Consider the following 16,328-nt stretch of genomic DNA (forward strand, 5'->3'; position numbering starts at 1 on the left):
AAAATCTTTCAACAGCCATGCATACCCAGGCCCTTTACTAAAGTTCACAAGATAGTTACTAAGCAAACCTGTTACTGTTGTTAACATCCCATGACTTAATTGTCAATCTATTCCCCCCCTTGTGAGATTTGCATAGAGGACATCTTTACCTGTTTGCGTGGCTAATCAATGCTTTACACCTCATTTTGAGAAGGTTGTGATCGCTTGTGGGCATATGTATCACCATAAATAGATCAACCAACTTTAGGACGTTATACAAGACAAAGCAGTACTCTAGACAGGCTTTCAGGGGCCCCCTGGTCCAGGTACACTTTCCCGGGATGTCACCTTTAGTTTGCCCGTTCAGCATGTACAGACCCTTCTGAGAAGATTCCCCAGACCATCTACAGGCTCTCTTTTGTAATCTGTTCTTATTCAAAACAATCCCCTGGTCATCTAGAAGTTTCATGTTTAGATCCCCATACATAACAATGTAGGAATCTTTATAGCAGACATATATTTAATCCAAAGTCTTCCTTACAGAGGCATTGAATAGGTCCTCCTTACACATATATGCACTCCAATACAGATTAAAGATCACCATTCTCATTTTGCCCTCTGCTCCCTATATCTCTCTTTCCACAATCAACACTTGAACAAAGAGGTTTGGGTTATATGTCTCCCACACCACAAACCCCACCTCCCTTCTTACAAGAGTCAATAGGCCTGAGTATGGTCTTCCGGCCTGCCTTTTTTTTAGCATGGTTCAGGTAGCAATCAAAGCCTTCACAGCTTGGGTTCGATCTCATACATGTCTCTTGAAGGCATAAGATATCATACCCCTCCTAACCTCAAGTCTTTATTATTAAAGAGGTGTGCAAAGCCCAGTTATTTCCAGGATCCTATTTTCAATTCCAGCCCAGATTCCTCTTCGTGGCATTAATGAACATGGTGTCGACCTGGTACTAGGTCTCCCGCTAACCATGTCCAATCTTTTTCTTCAATTTCATGAGCAGTTAGATCTTCTGGGTTGAAAACTTGATGGGCAGAGGCCGTAGAGCGATCCACCCTCACTTTTATTGGGAGATTCTTTTGCTTTCACTCTTTCAGTGGGGTATTTCCCGTCTTAGGGCAAGCATCTACAGGCTTCCTTGTCACCTGCTTCTCTTCTGCGAGTCTTTGTCCAACATCCTCAATATAGTCAGACAGCGCAAATCCCAAGGGTAGGAGATCACCCGCAGACTCAAGAAGGGTTGTCTTTATCAAGTCAGATTGAAGGTGTAACACCAGCCAATCCGGTCTCTCTTCATGCACCACCCTAATGTCCTCTGAGTTAATGTACCTCAATTTTGGGCCATGATGTAGAAGCCTTATGATGTTTCTCCAATTCAAGATCAGATTGTCATTAGATCTTAAGACTCGCTCCAATCAAATTGTCCCTCAGAAAGAGCGGCTTTGAGGCCTCGGGAAACATTGCCTGGACCTCTACACCTTGGGGTGCACCATTTTGTTTATCCCTCGAGGGTTCAGAGCTTTTCTCCTCTAAAGCAAGTCTTTTTTGTTCCAGAGTTGGGAACAGAGGGTTAGCCCCGTTCTCTTCACCATCTTCTCTTTTATACACACAAGCTCTGATTGGGATTGGCTCAGGTCTTGTCCCTGTTACGATCCTAGAGTCAATGGTCCCAGTTAGTGTATGCTCATCTTCCTCTTCATCTGTTGTAAGATCAAGTAACCGAGCTGTGGCTCCAGAATCTTCCAGTGACAGGACATCTTGATAATCGTCGAGGTGCACTCTCAATCGTCGGGGTGCTCTCTGGAGCTGGAGATGTAGACTTTTGTAGGCTCCATTCTTGGCTTTAATGCCCCAGCCTCACTTTTTTCCCCCTTCTGATTGTGCACAGACAGCCGCTCCTTGGGTGGCATACTTAAGTTCCTCAGGAATGCTCTTGAGCCGTTTGATTTGGATTTCTGTGCTTGATGTTGGTTATCTTTTTCTTCTGTTGTTGCTGATTTTGTTTCAGTGGGAGTTTGATTGAAGCGAGTTCAGCCTTTTTTTCAAATATATCAAAGGATTTTATCAGAATGATGTTAGACCCCACTGAGGTCACCTTTACAGCCTGGGCAGTTTTATCTTTTCCCGGGCTTAAGTCAGAACACAGACATGATACTCCGCTTACATTTTGCACCTACTTGTTCATCTCGCCCACCAGCTCAGTATTGACTAGATCATTGCTGCCTGGGTCTTCGATTTCTTCCAAGGCAGGGACCAGAATCGGCCCGGTCTTACTTGTGGGGGCCACCATCGCCGGCTCTGCGTTTTTAGAAGCATTTCCTTGGGTGTCTGACACTTGTGTCGTAGGGTCCTTTAGCCTCTTATTGAGTGCTCTTTGATCAGCTTTTTGTGGCATTGTCTCATCAGACTTTTTTAAGCTGGTCTTATTCTTCAATTCGATGATATGATGTTACCTCATCCACTTAAAATCTTCTAGAAGTGCAGTCATCAACAGACTTTTATCATACTCCTCACGTCTTATTAGGTCGCACAGTCTGTTTTGCCACACAATTGGCGTTTCTGCCTCCTTATCCAAACAAGTGTGCACGTTAGCAGTGAAGCTTTCCAAAAATATATATTTTGTGTGCATCATTGCCAAGAGTGTTGACTGGTCTTTCAACGTGTTGTTTAAATCGTAAAGTTTAGAGAATGGAGCCATCTCAATTTTTGGAGACGCCATGATATTATTATGTAACTGTGCAGCAGCCCAAACGGACAGGTGAGCCTCATATTCTTTAATCCCTTTCTGAAAGACGGAATCATTTTCAAAGCCACTCCCTCCCTATATATGCTTTCATCGTGGGGTTACGCGAGGCACAGACTGCTCCCTGGCTGTCTTTCCAAGTTGCCCAGGGCGTTTGCCTGGTCAGCTGTCTGCACCCCCTCGAGGGCTTCACTCCTGACCTCAGGCATATGAAAATCCCCCAGTACAGGGTTACCCCCATGCTCCTCTTCAAAGCGTCTTCCCAGATTTTCATTAATAGAGCTGATGGATTTGGCCATGGAGGGTTTAGCTTTGAGTTCCTCGCCAAGCCTGTCTTCATTCTGAGGGTCAGTAGATATAGCACTCTGGGATTTCTTGTGAGAGTTCAGGTGCATTTTTACTTTGCGATGTCCCACCATAGGCACTCCTCCGAGGCCCAGCGTTGTCCCTCCATACTTTCCACCAACACCGGCAGCCCCCAAACCCCCCACCTCCCACGGACTGCCGGCGTATTGAGGAGCTAGTAATCGCAAACAGTCGCTCCAAAGAGGTACATTATGGCCCATAAACTGGCTCCTGATCACCACTTAAGCCAGGAGTAGTCTCCGGTACTCTGTTTACTTGCTCACCCGACGGTCTGCCTGTACCAAGGGTCACTCCTCCTCCCCGTCTCTACTGTCTCATGCAACTCACCCATATCGATTTTTTTTTTTAGATTTTTTTTTTTAAGAGGGCTGTGTGCAGTGTTCCTCTGAATTTTCAGTAGATCGTTTCTCATACACAGGCATATCCACCAACCACCCCCTTTTCAATTGAAGTAATCTGCAGGTGGCACTGCACACTCTGCAGGTGCATCGCCCAACAAGTCAGTCGCAAGTCTCACAGGGGCGATCATACTGGCTAGTTTAAGCCCCCTTTTGTAATTTGTCTAGGGTTAGTTGTTCAGGAGGAGACGGGGCACTCATCTCCTCCAGCTGGGATGGGCTTGATAATAATTCTGAGGTTTAATCTCCAAAAACATACATCTAATAGAGTGGATGATATGGTGGACAGAAAAAGTCATGCAAAAATTCCCAGCAAACAAATACAGAGCTGAATCCACAGAGACTATTTGGTCTCTCTTCCTTTGTCCGTTTTAGAATTGTGTATATTTTGTGAGACCACAGTCTGTAAGAAAAGGTCTGTAAGAAAAGGTGCTGAGTAGGTTGTGATGAAAGCATGGGTCCTAGTTTTTGTAAATATTGTTGCGAGTATGTTATGATGAAATATTGTGATGCGCATGTACTATATTGTGATTCCAACTTCAGGGACTTGATGCTAAATCAGAAAACACATTTAAAATAAATAAATAAATACAGTAAAGATGGTAATAAGCTGGAGAGTTAATTGTTCATCTATCTGAAGTGATCCTGACCAGTTTTTCTATTATTTATGGCTTACAATGAATTACATGTTTGCCAAGGACCCGGTGCCAATGGCTTCAGAGCCCTTAGGGCCTGCCGCACTCTGACGAGACCATGACTACACGCCTTTGGGCTCGTCCATGGCTTCCTTGGGAGAAGACTTGTCACTGTGCCAAACAGCTCTGTCTTCCGACTAAAGTCTCTCTGCGCAAGCTTCCCTCTACCTCAGTAGCGGTGTTGAGGCTTCTCAGAAATACGCTTGGATTCCTATGGGAGTATAGATGTAAAAAATGGCGCACATCTTTGATGGGGAGGGTGATCCCATTCCCTTTGGCCTGGTACCGTTATGCCCTAGGAATATCACGGATTTCCCTGAGGAGTTTTATAGGGAAGATGGAGATCTGATGGTCCTGGCCTCCAATTCTCTTCCACTCCAATTCCACTCTTATTTGGACTCCCCTCCTCTCACCTTACTACCCTCAAATCTGTCGATCACTCCACTACTCACTTTCTCTGCTTTCTCACCCCTTGACTCCATCTCCTCTTCCCTCTCCTCACTTGGTTGGCTCCCTTTCCACTCCCATCTTAAATTCAATTTCCTCTGCATCGTTTTCAAATCCCTCTATGGTCTTGCTCCACCTTACCTTTCCTCCCTTCTCACTTTATACACTCCTTCTCGCCCGCTCTGCTCTGCTGATCTGTTCCTTCTCACTTCTCTCCCTCGCCCCTGTGCCCCTTATCGCTTCCGTTGCTTCATATCACTTGCTCCTTTCCACTGGAACTGTCTCCCTCTCCACATCCGATCTATTTCCTCCTATCCCACCTTCCGCACTTCCCTAAAATCCTACCTCCTCCATTCACCTTCCTAACTCCTACTCTTCCTTCCTCACACCACTCCTTACCCTCTACTCCTATTGCTTCTCTCACCTTTGGTCTTCTCCCCTCATGCTTAACTACATCACTCATGTAAATTGTTCTTTACACTGTTCCTAGCACTTGATCCTAATGTTATTATGTCTTACTTAATGTAATTCTTGTTATCCTCCTGCCTCTCAACATGGTACCTCTCCTCGCATGCTCTACCTCTTCAATCATGTAAATTGTTCCTTATACTGTTTTCTGGTACTTGATTCAAATGTTTTGCTAATTGTTATTCTTGTTGTCCTTTTGTAAAGCGCTTTAGTGTAAAGTGCTATATAAATGTTAATTACTACAAATACAATTTACAATAGGTGAATGGGTTGGACCGGTCTCTGGAGTTGAACATGCTACCTACACCGAATCCAGGGAAACCATAGGCTCCCTTCCAATGCTTGATGGTGAAGGTTATGGACACCTTGGGTTTGTCTGCCCCTTTCAGACCGAAAGTTCAGTTTGAGCTCAAGGATATTCTGTACAAAGGTACACAGAGGGAGACTTTGCTGCCCTTCAACCCAACAGTAGAGGCACCAGTGTTAGAGATCTGGGAAAAACCATCTTCGTCCCAACTGTTGACCGGGACCTAGTGGTAAACCACAAGCCAGCACCCTTGTATACAGTGTTTCATTCTTTGCACGCCTCCCCTGGGAGTCTTATGATTTAGGCTGCCACAGTGAACCTGAAGACATCCTATTTCCCTACCTTGCCTTCTGACAGAGAGAACAAGAGATTGGATGCCTGGGGAAGGAACATTTTTGGTCCGGACAGTCTGGGCCTGAGGGCAATCAATGCAACCTGTGCCCTAACAACATTCTCCCTTGCCCTCTGGTTTGTCATTCTTACAAGCTGCCAAGCATTACTTCACCAATGAAGATGGAAGAGAGTTGTCTCACCAAATACTAGCCTGGCCTTGACAAACCCAACTGCATGGCACGTGCAAAGGCAACAGGGGCCGGGTTGAGGAGGTACTCCTGAAAGAGGACCTCTGATTTTGTACCAGATGTTCAGGCAAAGCTCCTGGACATGCTGTTTGATGGGAATAACCTGTTTGGGTCAAAGGCTAATGAGTCACTCCAGAGGTTCCAGTCCTCAAAAGAGACAGCCAAGTCCCTGCAATCGGAGGGGGAGTGGGTTTCTATCCTACCCATATTATGCCCACATGGTCAAGCTCTCTCGAGCAAGCAACAACGGAGCTGCCCAGCCAGATGAAGGGGCTGGATTATACCAAAAGGAGGCTTGTCTGCCTCAACAATGCCCTCTGCAGCCCTAGGTGTGAAGCCCCTATGAAGGCAACTTCCACCACATTACCCTTGGAGCGGGGAGGATTTCTCTGTTCTGCATATAATGGTGTCTCACAACATTCAACGCCCAGGGCTGAAAGGTAGTATAAAAGGAATATTGCTTCTTTTGCACAGTGCCCTCCAGACCATTCTCCCTCAAGCCTTTGCTTGCCTCTGGACACTCCCCTGTTGGAAGAGGTTTGTCCGTTTCTGGTGAAAGGTGCTGTAGAACAGGTGCCAGGCCTGGAACAGGGCAAGGGCTGGTTCCCAGTCTACTTTCAGGTACTGAAAAAAGATGGGAGCTTGTGTCCTATACTGGATCTGTGGCTCTTGAACCTTTACCTGTGCAAGGACATGTTCAAGGTTGTTACAGTGGACCATATCCTTCAAGACTGGCTATTATCGCTGTTTCTCCAGGATGCCTCCTTCCACCTGTTGATTCACACAAAGTACATGATGTACCTGAGATATATTGAGAGCCATTACATCTACCAGGTCAAGGTCCTTTCATGCAATCTACCTTTGGCACGCAGAGGCAGCAGCCAGTCAGCCTCAAGGATTTTCAAGGGTGTTTTAGCCAGCATCTTTAAGCAAGTTTCTACATACAAATGTCTTGAATGTCACAGGATATCCCTAGTAAAACATGCACAGTGAATGGGGGATTCTCCCGCCCCATCATGACCAAAAAAGGGATGGTTGGAAGGTTTTGAATGAATCTAAACCACTCGCACTGCTCCAGGCAACCTTCCACGCCACCGTTTTTTCACCTGTCTGCGCCATTGCAAACGGGGTCCAGCCATATACAAATCAGTCGGGTACCACCACCAATGAGAGCAGCCCAGCCCGAACTGCTAGGCAAGGTCCCCATTGCATGGAAACACAAGCAAACCCAGACATGTTTCAGCCTTTTTGGTCCTCATTAGTGAGGTGCACCTTGGTTCTCTATTGCTCAGCACGCAATGGACCCACGTCTGGGCATACCCTCTCTCACTTATGGAGACAAACTATAACCTTTCCAGAGCCCTGCACCTTTCAATTGTTTGGCAGCCATTCAATTGGAATTTGCCAACCAAGTTTAAGTTTTCAGGGCATTCACAGGGAAGTGGATGGGTATGTCTGAGAGACCTTACTTCAGTCTAAAGCAAATTCTATTCAAACAGAGATGATGTGAGCTCTGTGAAAAGCCCTTATTGGCTGAACAGCTTTTTTAGATGATCATTGTGGCACAAACAAAATGGCAGGGTGTAGGGCTTCTAAAATGCATTGGTAGTCACTCTTCCCTTGTTCACAGAGAGGTGGGCTACCAATGTTGTAAAATGGCTACAGGGTAATGTAGCTAAAAGGTATAACTGTCATCAGCCATCATGCCAACACACTTTGTAGGTGAAAAACTCATCCGGAGATAAAATACGGTGCTCCTGCCCGGTAAGTGGTATGAGCTACTAAGGGCAGCTCACTAAAAATGTGTTTCAGCTTTCCAGAGAACTTCTATAGAGGTACATTGCTCAACAAGACGTCTAGAGATCAAAAAGCAAGAAAAAAGTGTAGGGAATTAAAGGGAGCCAAAAGGGCTTTCTAACCTAACAAACAGCTTTACCAAGTAATTTTGAAGAAAATCTGTGACTCGGTCCATTTAGGTTTTTCTAGCTGCCCCCTCAGAGTTTTATCCTTTGAAAATGTGCTTGGAGCGGGGTTCAACATAAGAGTAAAATTACAATATCCACTTTAGTAGCTCCAGTACTGTACAGTACTCTTAAGTACTGTACCCACCCTTCCTTTACAGTGACCTGCCTGGCATCCATTTATATGTACTTATTGCATCCTAGCAGAGCCAAATGTTGCTGAAAGATTATGGCAGAGTAGACCTGTCATGGATGTTGTGTTTATTGCCAGGGCCATAAACAATCTCTGGCTTTATTTGTGTGCCATAGCACATACTCTAGTCCAGCTATTCATGCATAATGGATGGCCCATGCATTTTGAAGGTTGACTTGTTTGATGAATAAAAGTACTGTGTTCACTGTGATATTTCTTTCTATTTGTTTTGCCTTAACAAAATGAAGGCAGAGTGGCAAACTCGACTAGACCTGCTTTCTTTCATCTTGTATAATGTGGACCGCAGTATAGTCCTAGCCTACCAAAGCCTTGTCTAAGCATGACTCATGCAGATATCCTACCTCTCAATAAAGCAAGAGTAACTGTTGGAGGTAAAGGCTGTCCTCTTAAATAGAGTGCTTCCCAAGTAGAGGTGCGCTCATTCTTTCCATGCCACAGCATACAAGCGCCCCAATCCGAGAAGGCAAGTTTGCTTCTGCTCATGAATGAACTGAGGGAAACACACTGAGGAGCTGCAGAACAGGCTGGGGCATTGCCATTTTGACAGAGCGAGCACAAGCTACACTGAACTCATCATCAGATAGAGATCACAGATGCTACCTGCACGAATATCCCAAGTCATACTAACAAGTCACGCATGGCAGCAAAAGAATAGGCCTATTATATTTCAGGAAACAAAAATTCTCTTGTTTGTGTGCTGCATATCTGTCCCAAGAATATACACTGTCAGTTTGTTGTCCATGAGCAGAATCGTTTTCCAAATCAATACTTTCCTTTAGGGCAATACTGTATGTAGCGTTGTCATGGTTGTTAATGGAAGATTCTTTCATTTTTTTTTTCTTTCCCCTTAGTTTCTTATCTTAAGGAGAATGGGGATGGTGTGCCTCCTTCCCCAGACGTGGAGATCTACGGCGATTTCATTCAAAGGAACTGCTCCCTTCTCACTCAGAATCCTTCACTCTTCTATCAGCAAGTCATCAACGAGCCAGAATCTTCTGCCATGGCAGCCCAGGCACACAAGCTTCTGGGTATGAACGACGATGATTATATTCCATGTAAGGGAGACGGCTCTCTCCACACTCTGAGGTGGATGAACAAGCCACGGAAAGTGAGGAAAGCAGACAGGTACGAACCAGTACAGACTTGTGTCATGAGGAGACCTGCCTTTACTGTTTGTGTTTTTTCCCATATTTCCTATTAGTGCTCTAATAGGTGCACCTTAGTACTATGTGATGCAGTACCAACATGTCTATTCTGTGCCAGCTGTGCCAAAGCACTGTGTGTCCTTGCAATTGATCCCCTTCAGTGACAGCTGGGCCAAAACACTGTTCGTTGCCACCATTTACACTTTGTCTCTGCTGTGTCTCAGCGATTTCATTGACAACATCAGCTATGTGCTTGTGCTTTATAGTCTTTCACCAGTCTCTTTGTCACTGCTCATGCCATTGTTAACATATCCTGTCAGATCTAGCTATGAAATAAAACTGTATGTGCCTGTGTCCACATTTTCCACAGTGCAGAAGAACGGTCTGCGGGTACAAGCATTTCCGCTCAGTGCTAGCTGCATCCGAGCCCTATGTCTAGGTTCCTGCAAGCATTCACCATCATTGTCAGTTTGTTCCCAGCACTATGGCTTTCTCACGCCAAGCCCTTCACCTGTCACTGTCACAATCTCTTCATCAGTACCAGATAGACCTAAAGCTTTCATCTAACACTGCCAGCGTTGCAGAACCCACTAAGTCAAGGAGTTACTTCTCTGAATCCTCTAAACCAGGGGTCTCAGTTTTACTTTGCCTTAGAGTCTGCCCAGCACCTGTCTTCTGTTCACAGGTACAAGAGTCCCTTAAATTTACTCACTTTCTTTCTAGAAAACTAAAGCTAGCAACTTAATCTTTGAAAATATGTTTAATTCATTGTGACGATTCGCAAGGTGTCGTCACTTCTCCACGATGGAGAGCCCTTTTCTATGAGGCTAGGTAGGTGTGGCCGCTACACAATAGTCCCCCGAGGTGTGGTTTAATGCAGGCGGACCTCATTGGGAGGAACTCCCATCTGCGGACAAGGACTGTCACCTGGGTACAGCCCATAGAGTATTTTCACTCCCCAACATTCCCTAGCCCTCCCCGCTGTTGAGAAATGTTTTATTGAAAATAAACCTATGTATTGTTGTAACACAGGGCATAAAGCTAAAGCCAAAAGTACTTGCACGTAGAAGAACACAGGAGACATGAAAATCACTGACTGTGCTAGTACTGGTATGAGGGGGCCCCAAGTGGCATGAGGATTAAGTTGTCAGCAGAAACAAAGGACTTTTACAATCTGCCCGGGCAGGGCTGGCAACATTGTATAAGTAGAGACAATGGACTAACAAACCTATCAAGCCCAAGCCGGAAAGGCAACAGGTGCGAAAACCAGCTGGAGTTTCAAACGGTTTTGGAAGACCAGAATCTTAGAAGAGCGGAGGACGCTGGTGAAGCACAGAAAGCGTTCTCCTTTGGTCCAGCTGAAGTGTACCCGAACATGAAGCAGGAGAGAAGAGCGGAGCAGCATACCAGAACACAGAGCCACCACAGAGCAGTGGAAACCAGAGTGAGAAGCCCAGAGCATCGAAGAGTCGAACCGCAGTCCCAGAAAGTACCGGTGGCGTACTGAAATACATCAGAAGGTAACGGGAGGTGCAAGAGACCCAGAGCGGACACAGGGTTGGAAGAGAGACGGGTCGGGGACTCTAATACTTGTGCACATAGCATCCGAGGAGAACTTACTCGTCGCAGTGCCGACAATAAGTCCACAGGCCACCAGAGATGGGTCGGAGACCCTAAACAGCACAAAACAAGCATCCAAGGCGAGTTTACTCATTGCAGTGGCAACATCAAGCGTACAGATCACCAGAGATGGGTCGGAAACCGGAACCGTTGAAAAACAAGCATCCAAGGAGAGTTCCCTCATCTCAGTGGTGACAATAAGCCCACTGACCACCAGAGACAGGTTGAAGACCCCAGCCATTGGAAGCCAAGCGTCTGAGGAGAGCTTCCTTGTGGCAGTAATAAGCACACTAACCATCAGAGAAGGGTCTGGGACCCCATCAAAATGGAACTGAGCAAACAAGGAGAACGTCCTCGTTGCAATGGCAGCACTAAGCCCACTGATCAACATTGAAGGATTTGGGACATGGCCAACACCAAATCAGACTGGAAAAGTTTACATCAAGCTGAAGATCATGAAAAAGAACTTTCTAAACACCAGGAGAAGGGAGCAATTATCCTAGAGAAGAGGCTAAAGCTCTTGGAACATACTCTGAAGATGCCAGGGGAAGGGAGTAATTCCCCCTGGCCTTATTGTGAACTGTACAGACCAATGCCAGAAGAAGGGAGTCATTCTCCTGGTTCAGAACTGGGAGTAGTGCTAAAGATGCCAGGGGAAGGGAGTCATTCCCCTGGCCTTATTGTGAACCGTACAGATCAATAGCAGGAGAAGGGAGTCATTCTCCTGGTCCTGAACTGGGAGTTGTGCTAGAGACGCCAGGGAAAGGGAGTCATTTCGCCTGGCTTTTTTAGAAACTGTATAGATCTCTACCAGGAGAAGGGAGCCATTGTCCTGGACGTGGAGTTGTATAAAGGCTGTGTGAAACCCACATCCCAGGGGAAGGGAGTCATTCCCCCTGGCATTCTCGGTGCAAGAGAATATTCTTTTAAACATTATCCAAGCATCAGGAGAAGGAACTTTCTGTTGGATTATCCTTTAGTTGTAATGTGAAGGATATAAGTAGTTTGTGACACAGGACAGTGGACCTTGATTTGACGAACATTCTGACAGACCCTTTAGTATTAGTGTTGAGGCAGACAAACCCCTCTTAGAAGATATGGATAGTGAGGACCTTTTTTATGCACCAATAAAAGTATATAACCACCACCATGCCACCTTTGTGTTAGCTTCCTTCTTCGACATCCTAACATTTCGCACAGTGGGAAATATACAGATATGGCTGATGATGGCTCCAATAGTATAAATAGTATACCTAGGTTAAAATTGTAACCCTTCACAAATGATAGCATTAGATACATTGCTAAGCTTTGTGGCTAAATTCTGTTTTTATTTTTTTTTATTGAAGTAAAACTGCAGTTTAAGCACAAGGTTCAAACTTTTGTTTCAATTTCCTTTAGCATCCATAAAACACTTCAATCTTTCAATCTTCATCCTAGTATTAATGGTTCACATTTTGCTGCTTCAGTGCATATATCGATTAATTGCACTCTCGGATGAACTCAAGTCTGCAACAACCTCATGCCGTTGAAATTTCCCTAAGGATCAAATTTAAAAAGCATGTCCATATAATTTACAATCGCACAGACAAGCTTTATATTGTTCCCAGAGATGATTCTCGTCCACCACGCATTCATGTCATTATCAATAGGTGCAACATTTCCAAGATGGAGCGAGCGTTGATTTACTGTTTGTTCGCAGTCCATTATTATGTGTTTTAGAGATTCAATAGACATACGACAGAATTGGCAAAGATTATCATTTATTGTTTTGTATTTTCTTTGCCAAAGAATTTATTTTGTTTTCAGTGTGTTTGTTCGAAACCTGAGAAATTGCTCTCGATGATGACGAGATGGTCAATGGAGTAACTAACGAGGCTGCACGTTTCGTTTTTTCTGCTCGTAGCCCAGGAAATGTATCGATTGCATCCTTTCTTGTTTTTCTTGATTTACTATGCAGGCCCAAGCCTCAAATTTCTTCTGATTGCATTGGGGCCAGTTTAAGAGCTCTTGTTTGTTGATATTAGCGGTGGACACACATGACAGTAATTTGCGAAACCATAGATTTGATACATTTTGACTCATGGGGTCAAACTCATTACTGAAAATTTAGTATGCCGGGGTCGGTAATTCAAAAGACATCTTTCGCATTACCGAGATGGAATTCCACACAACTCTGCTATGTAGCGAGTTTACTGACAATTGATGTCTCAATATCATCATGTATGTGGATTGAGGCATTTTTAACACATGACGCCAAAAAACGCCCTTCCAGCATATGCCAGATTTGGTGATTGATGTTCCAACCCGCCTCTGGACCAAAAATAATGACGGGCACAACTTTATGCAAGTAAAATGTCAGAACTGGTGCCAAGGAGAATTTACCATAGTTTTTGTTAATCTTGGCTCCTTGAAGGGCAAGCTTCGTAATCTTTGATTTTAATTCCATGACCCAGTGATGTTCGCAGATGGAGTTATTGGATTGTATCCCTAAGTACTTTATGGCAGAGACCGAGGAAAGGCATTCTCCATCCACAGACCACCTGAAGGATTTGTCCTTCTTGTTATTCATGCTGCCAATTGACACCATTTTTGTTTTAGATGGGTTTATCGCAAGTTTGTTGATGGTCAGGTATTCATGTAGGCTTGTAAGCAAGCGCTGGAGTCCGATTTGTGTTCTGTCCATCAGCACCAAGTCGTCTGCATAAATGATGCATTTTGGTGGTACGTGATTGAGCTTGGGCGAAAGACAGTGGACCTGCTCCAGATTTTTCGGCAAATCCGCCAAGAACAGTTTGAATAACTCAGAGCAAGGGGGCACCCTTGTTTGATACCCTTAGCTGTCGGTATGATGTTTGATAGATCACCACATTTGTTAAGTCTTACGCGGATCGAGGTGTGTTTATGAAGGGCCATGATGGGATCAAGAATGTTTGCCAGACAACTCCACTTTGACAGTTTTGCCCAGAGAAGTCCACGATTTAAACTGTCAAATGCCTGCTTCATGTACATAAAGGCAAGATGAAGTTTGCCATTTGTTTTCAGAGTTTCAAGTTTCAAAATGGTGAGAATCAGTAAATTGACATCAATCCCAACACCTTTCGTAAAGCCAGTTTGGCGTACATCTGGAATCAAGGACACTTCGGCCCAATTTGCGAGTTTCTGTCGCAAATTTGAACCAAAGATCTTGTCAATAGTGTCGAGAAGGGCAATTGGGCGATAGTTGCCAGGATCGTCCCAATTGCCCTTCTTATGAATGGGAACCACAGCTGCCGTAGACCATGACTCCGGCAGTTGTTTGTTTCGAAACTGCAGTGTTTGAAAACAACTTTCCAATGAAGTGGGCCCAGTCATTCGCATGTTTTTTGAGCATCACATTCAAGATCAAGTCCGGTCCCGGGGCAGTTTTTTAGTGCCTTAATGGCACATTCTATGTCCTCATGCGACATTTCCATTGCCCAAGGAGTGTCCACCGAGCTGATCATTGTCACTGGCTCAATGAGGGGTTTCTTGAATACCATAGAGAAGTGAGTTGCCCATGCAGCACCTGAGATTGTGTTTACAGGAACAGATGAGCATTTTGTGTGGTCCATGTTCAAGATCTGCCAAATTTCGCACTTATTTTTTGTCACAAGTAAGTTCATCATTAGTTCGGCACGATCTTGATCAATAATGATGGCATGTGATTTTGCCCAGTTTCGATAACGAGCCCTTCTAATACTTACTGCGCCGTGCACGTCTTTTCTAGGCAAGTTCTTTTTTATGAATCCAAGTCTTTCATCAGGGCTTTCTTCCGTTCATGCATAACAATGCTGTATGAGTATTTATAGAAACGCCCACAGTGCCTAGACTGCTTTGTATCAATAATGTAATCAGTTAACAGCGGGGTATAGTCTATTCCATGTGTGGAAGAGAAATTCATGAGTCTGGTACCAAGATTTTGGATCTGATTTCCATTTATTCTAAGCCGATTGCCCCCAGTATTTATTTCCACAGGCAACTTGTAGATTGCAGCAAAAGGCGCCGATTCCTTTAGGTAACGGAGTTTCAAGAGCTTGTGGCCACTATATTTCGTCGCTTGAATTGGCAGATCTATGATCTTGGATTCAACATTTCTGGAGACCTGTATGTAATCGAGAATGCTATGAGTATTCTTGCGATGCCACGTTGGCTGTGCCGGGACAGCCCCTTTAGCAGAACCATTTAGCATTAAACAGTTGCACGTACTCATGGCATTGTGCCAAATCTGACCTCTGGCAGCCACCTCATTCGCCAGCAAACGCTTGTAAGACTGCGGATTGTGATCAAACTGGAACAAGGAACAGTTTAAATCGCTGCAGCAGATGACTGACAAGTTGTTATAGGCAAGCGTTGCCTCATCAATTAGATGAGTAATGGCATTTACGAATACTTTGGTGCTGATTTTTGCGGGATTCCAATACCTGTTGATGATCAAAAGATATTTTCGGGATTTAATGCTTTTGTCCATGGTGTGTATGATTGTTCCTTGCACAAACGGGTTAGTATTCACCGAGATTGGAGAGGACCATCTTTGGGTAATTCTTACCATTGTTAATAGGCCTGAGTGTGGACGACCTTTGACATTTTTTTCCGCTGGATTTAGCAAGGATGTAAAACCGTCATGCCTCGGGGCAACACGTAACCATGTTTCCTGGAGGCAGATTACAAACACGTTTTCCAAAGAGGCCACAAAGTCATTAAATAAGTGTTTGAATCCACGTATGTTCCAAGATAAGATGGTATATTGGCACTCCTGTGCCTCTGGTCATTGCTAGTGTTGAGCCCAACGCCTGTTGGAATTTTCTTTTGTGCCTGATGGGAGTCCTTGAATTTTCCGTTCTTGACTTTGATTCTGAGCACTGCTCAAAGTTTTTTGCAGCAGTGCTGAATCGACCTGCGCTGGCTGTTTATATTTCGCCTCCACAAGCTTGTCTGACGAAGGCGCGCTTGCTTGGTCAGGTTCAACCAGGATCTCAAATCCAAAGAACAGCAGGTCATCGCCAGCTCTTAATAAAGTACTAGGTACTCCTGCAGAGTCAATGTGCAGAAGCACTTGGTCAGAGGACTTCTCAGTGGCGTATTCGACAATCTTTATGTCATCGGATTCAATCGTGCGAAGCGAAGGAACGCATTTGAATAACTTCAAGATGTTTGTTCGATTTAAGTTGACATCTTTGTCGTCACTTTGTATGTTCTGCAAGCGTAATTTGAAACAGTGGGTCGAACCTTTACTGAGTTTGGTCTCGTGAACCCTTGTTTTGAAATGTATGCACTGATTGCGTTGATTCATCGTAAATTTTGGATTTGAACATTGGTCACCAGGCGAGGTTAAGTTTACGTTTACTGTTGCAGCAGTATTTTTTTGGGCCCGGT

The 16,328-nt window shown here is 44.7% G+C and overlaps 1 protein-coding gene across 5 annotated transcripts in view; it reads left to right on the plus strand.

The window, feature by feature from the left end:
* Positions 1-16,328, plus strand: part of TEP1 (telomerase associated protein 1) — a 2,409,067-nt gene that overhangs the window by 1,738,664 nt on the left and 654,075 nt on the right. For all 5 annotated transcript variants that reach the window (XM_069651741.1, XM_069651744.1, XM_069651746.1 and 2 more), the window contains one exon: positions 9,024-9,297. In XM_069651741.1, the coding sequence (XP_069507842.1) occupies positions 9,024-9,297 (274 nt within the window). The remainder of the gene's footprint in view (positions 1-9,023; positions 9,298-16,328) is intronic.

The sequence above is a fragment of the Ambystoma mexicanum genome, chromosome 3p (genome assembly GCF_040938575.1).
Source record: "Ambystoma mexicanum isolate Mex_15411 chromosome 3p, UKY_AmexF1_1, whole genome shotgun sequence".
Taxonomy (NCBI): domain Eukaryota; kingdom Metazoa; phylum Chordata; class Amphibia; order Caudata; family Ambystomatidae; genus Ambystoma; species Ambystoma mexicanum.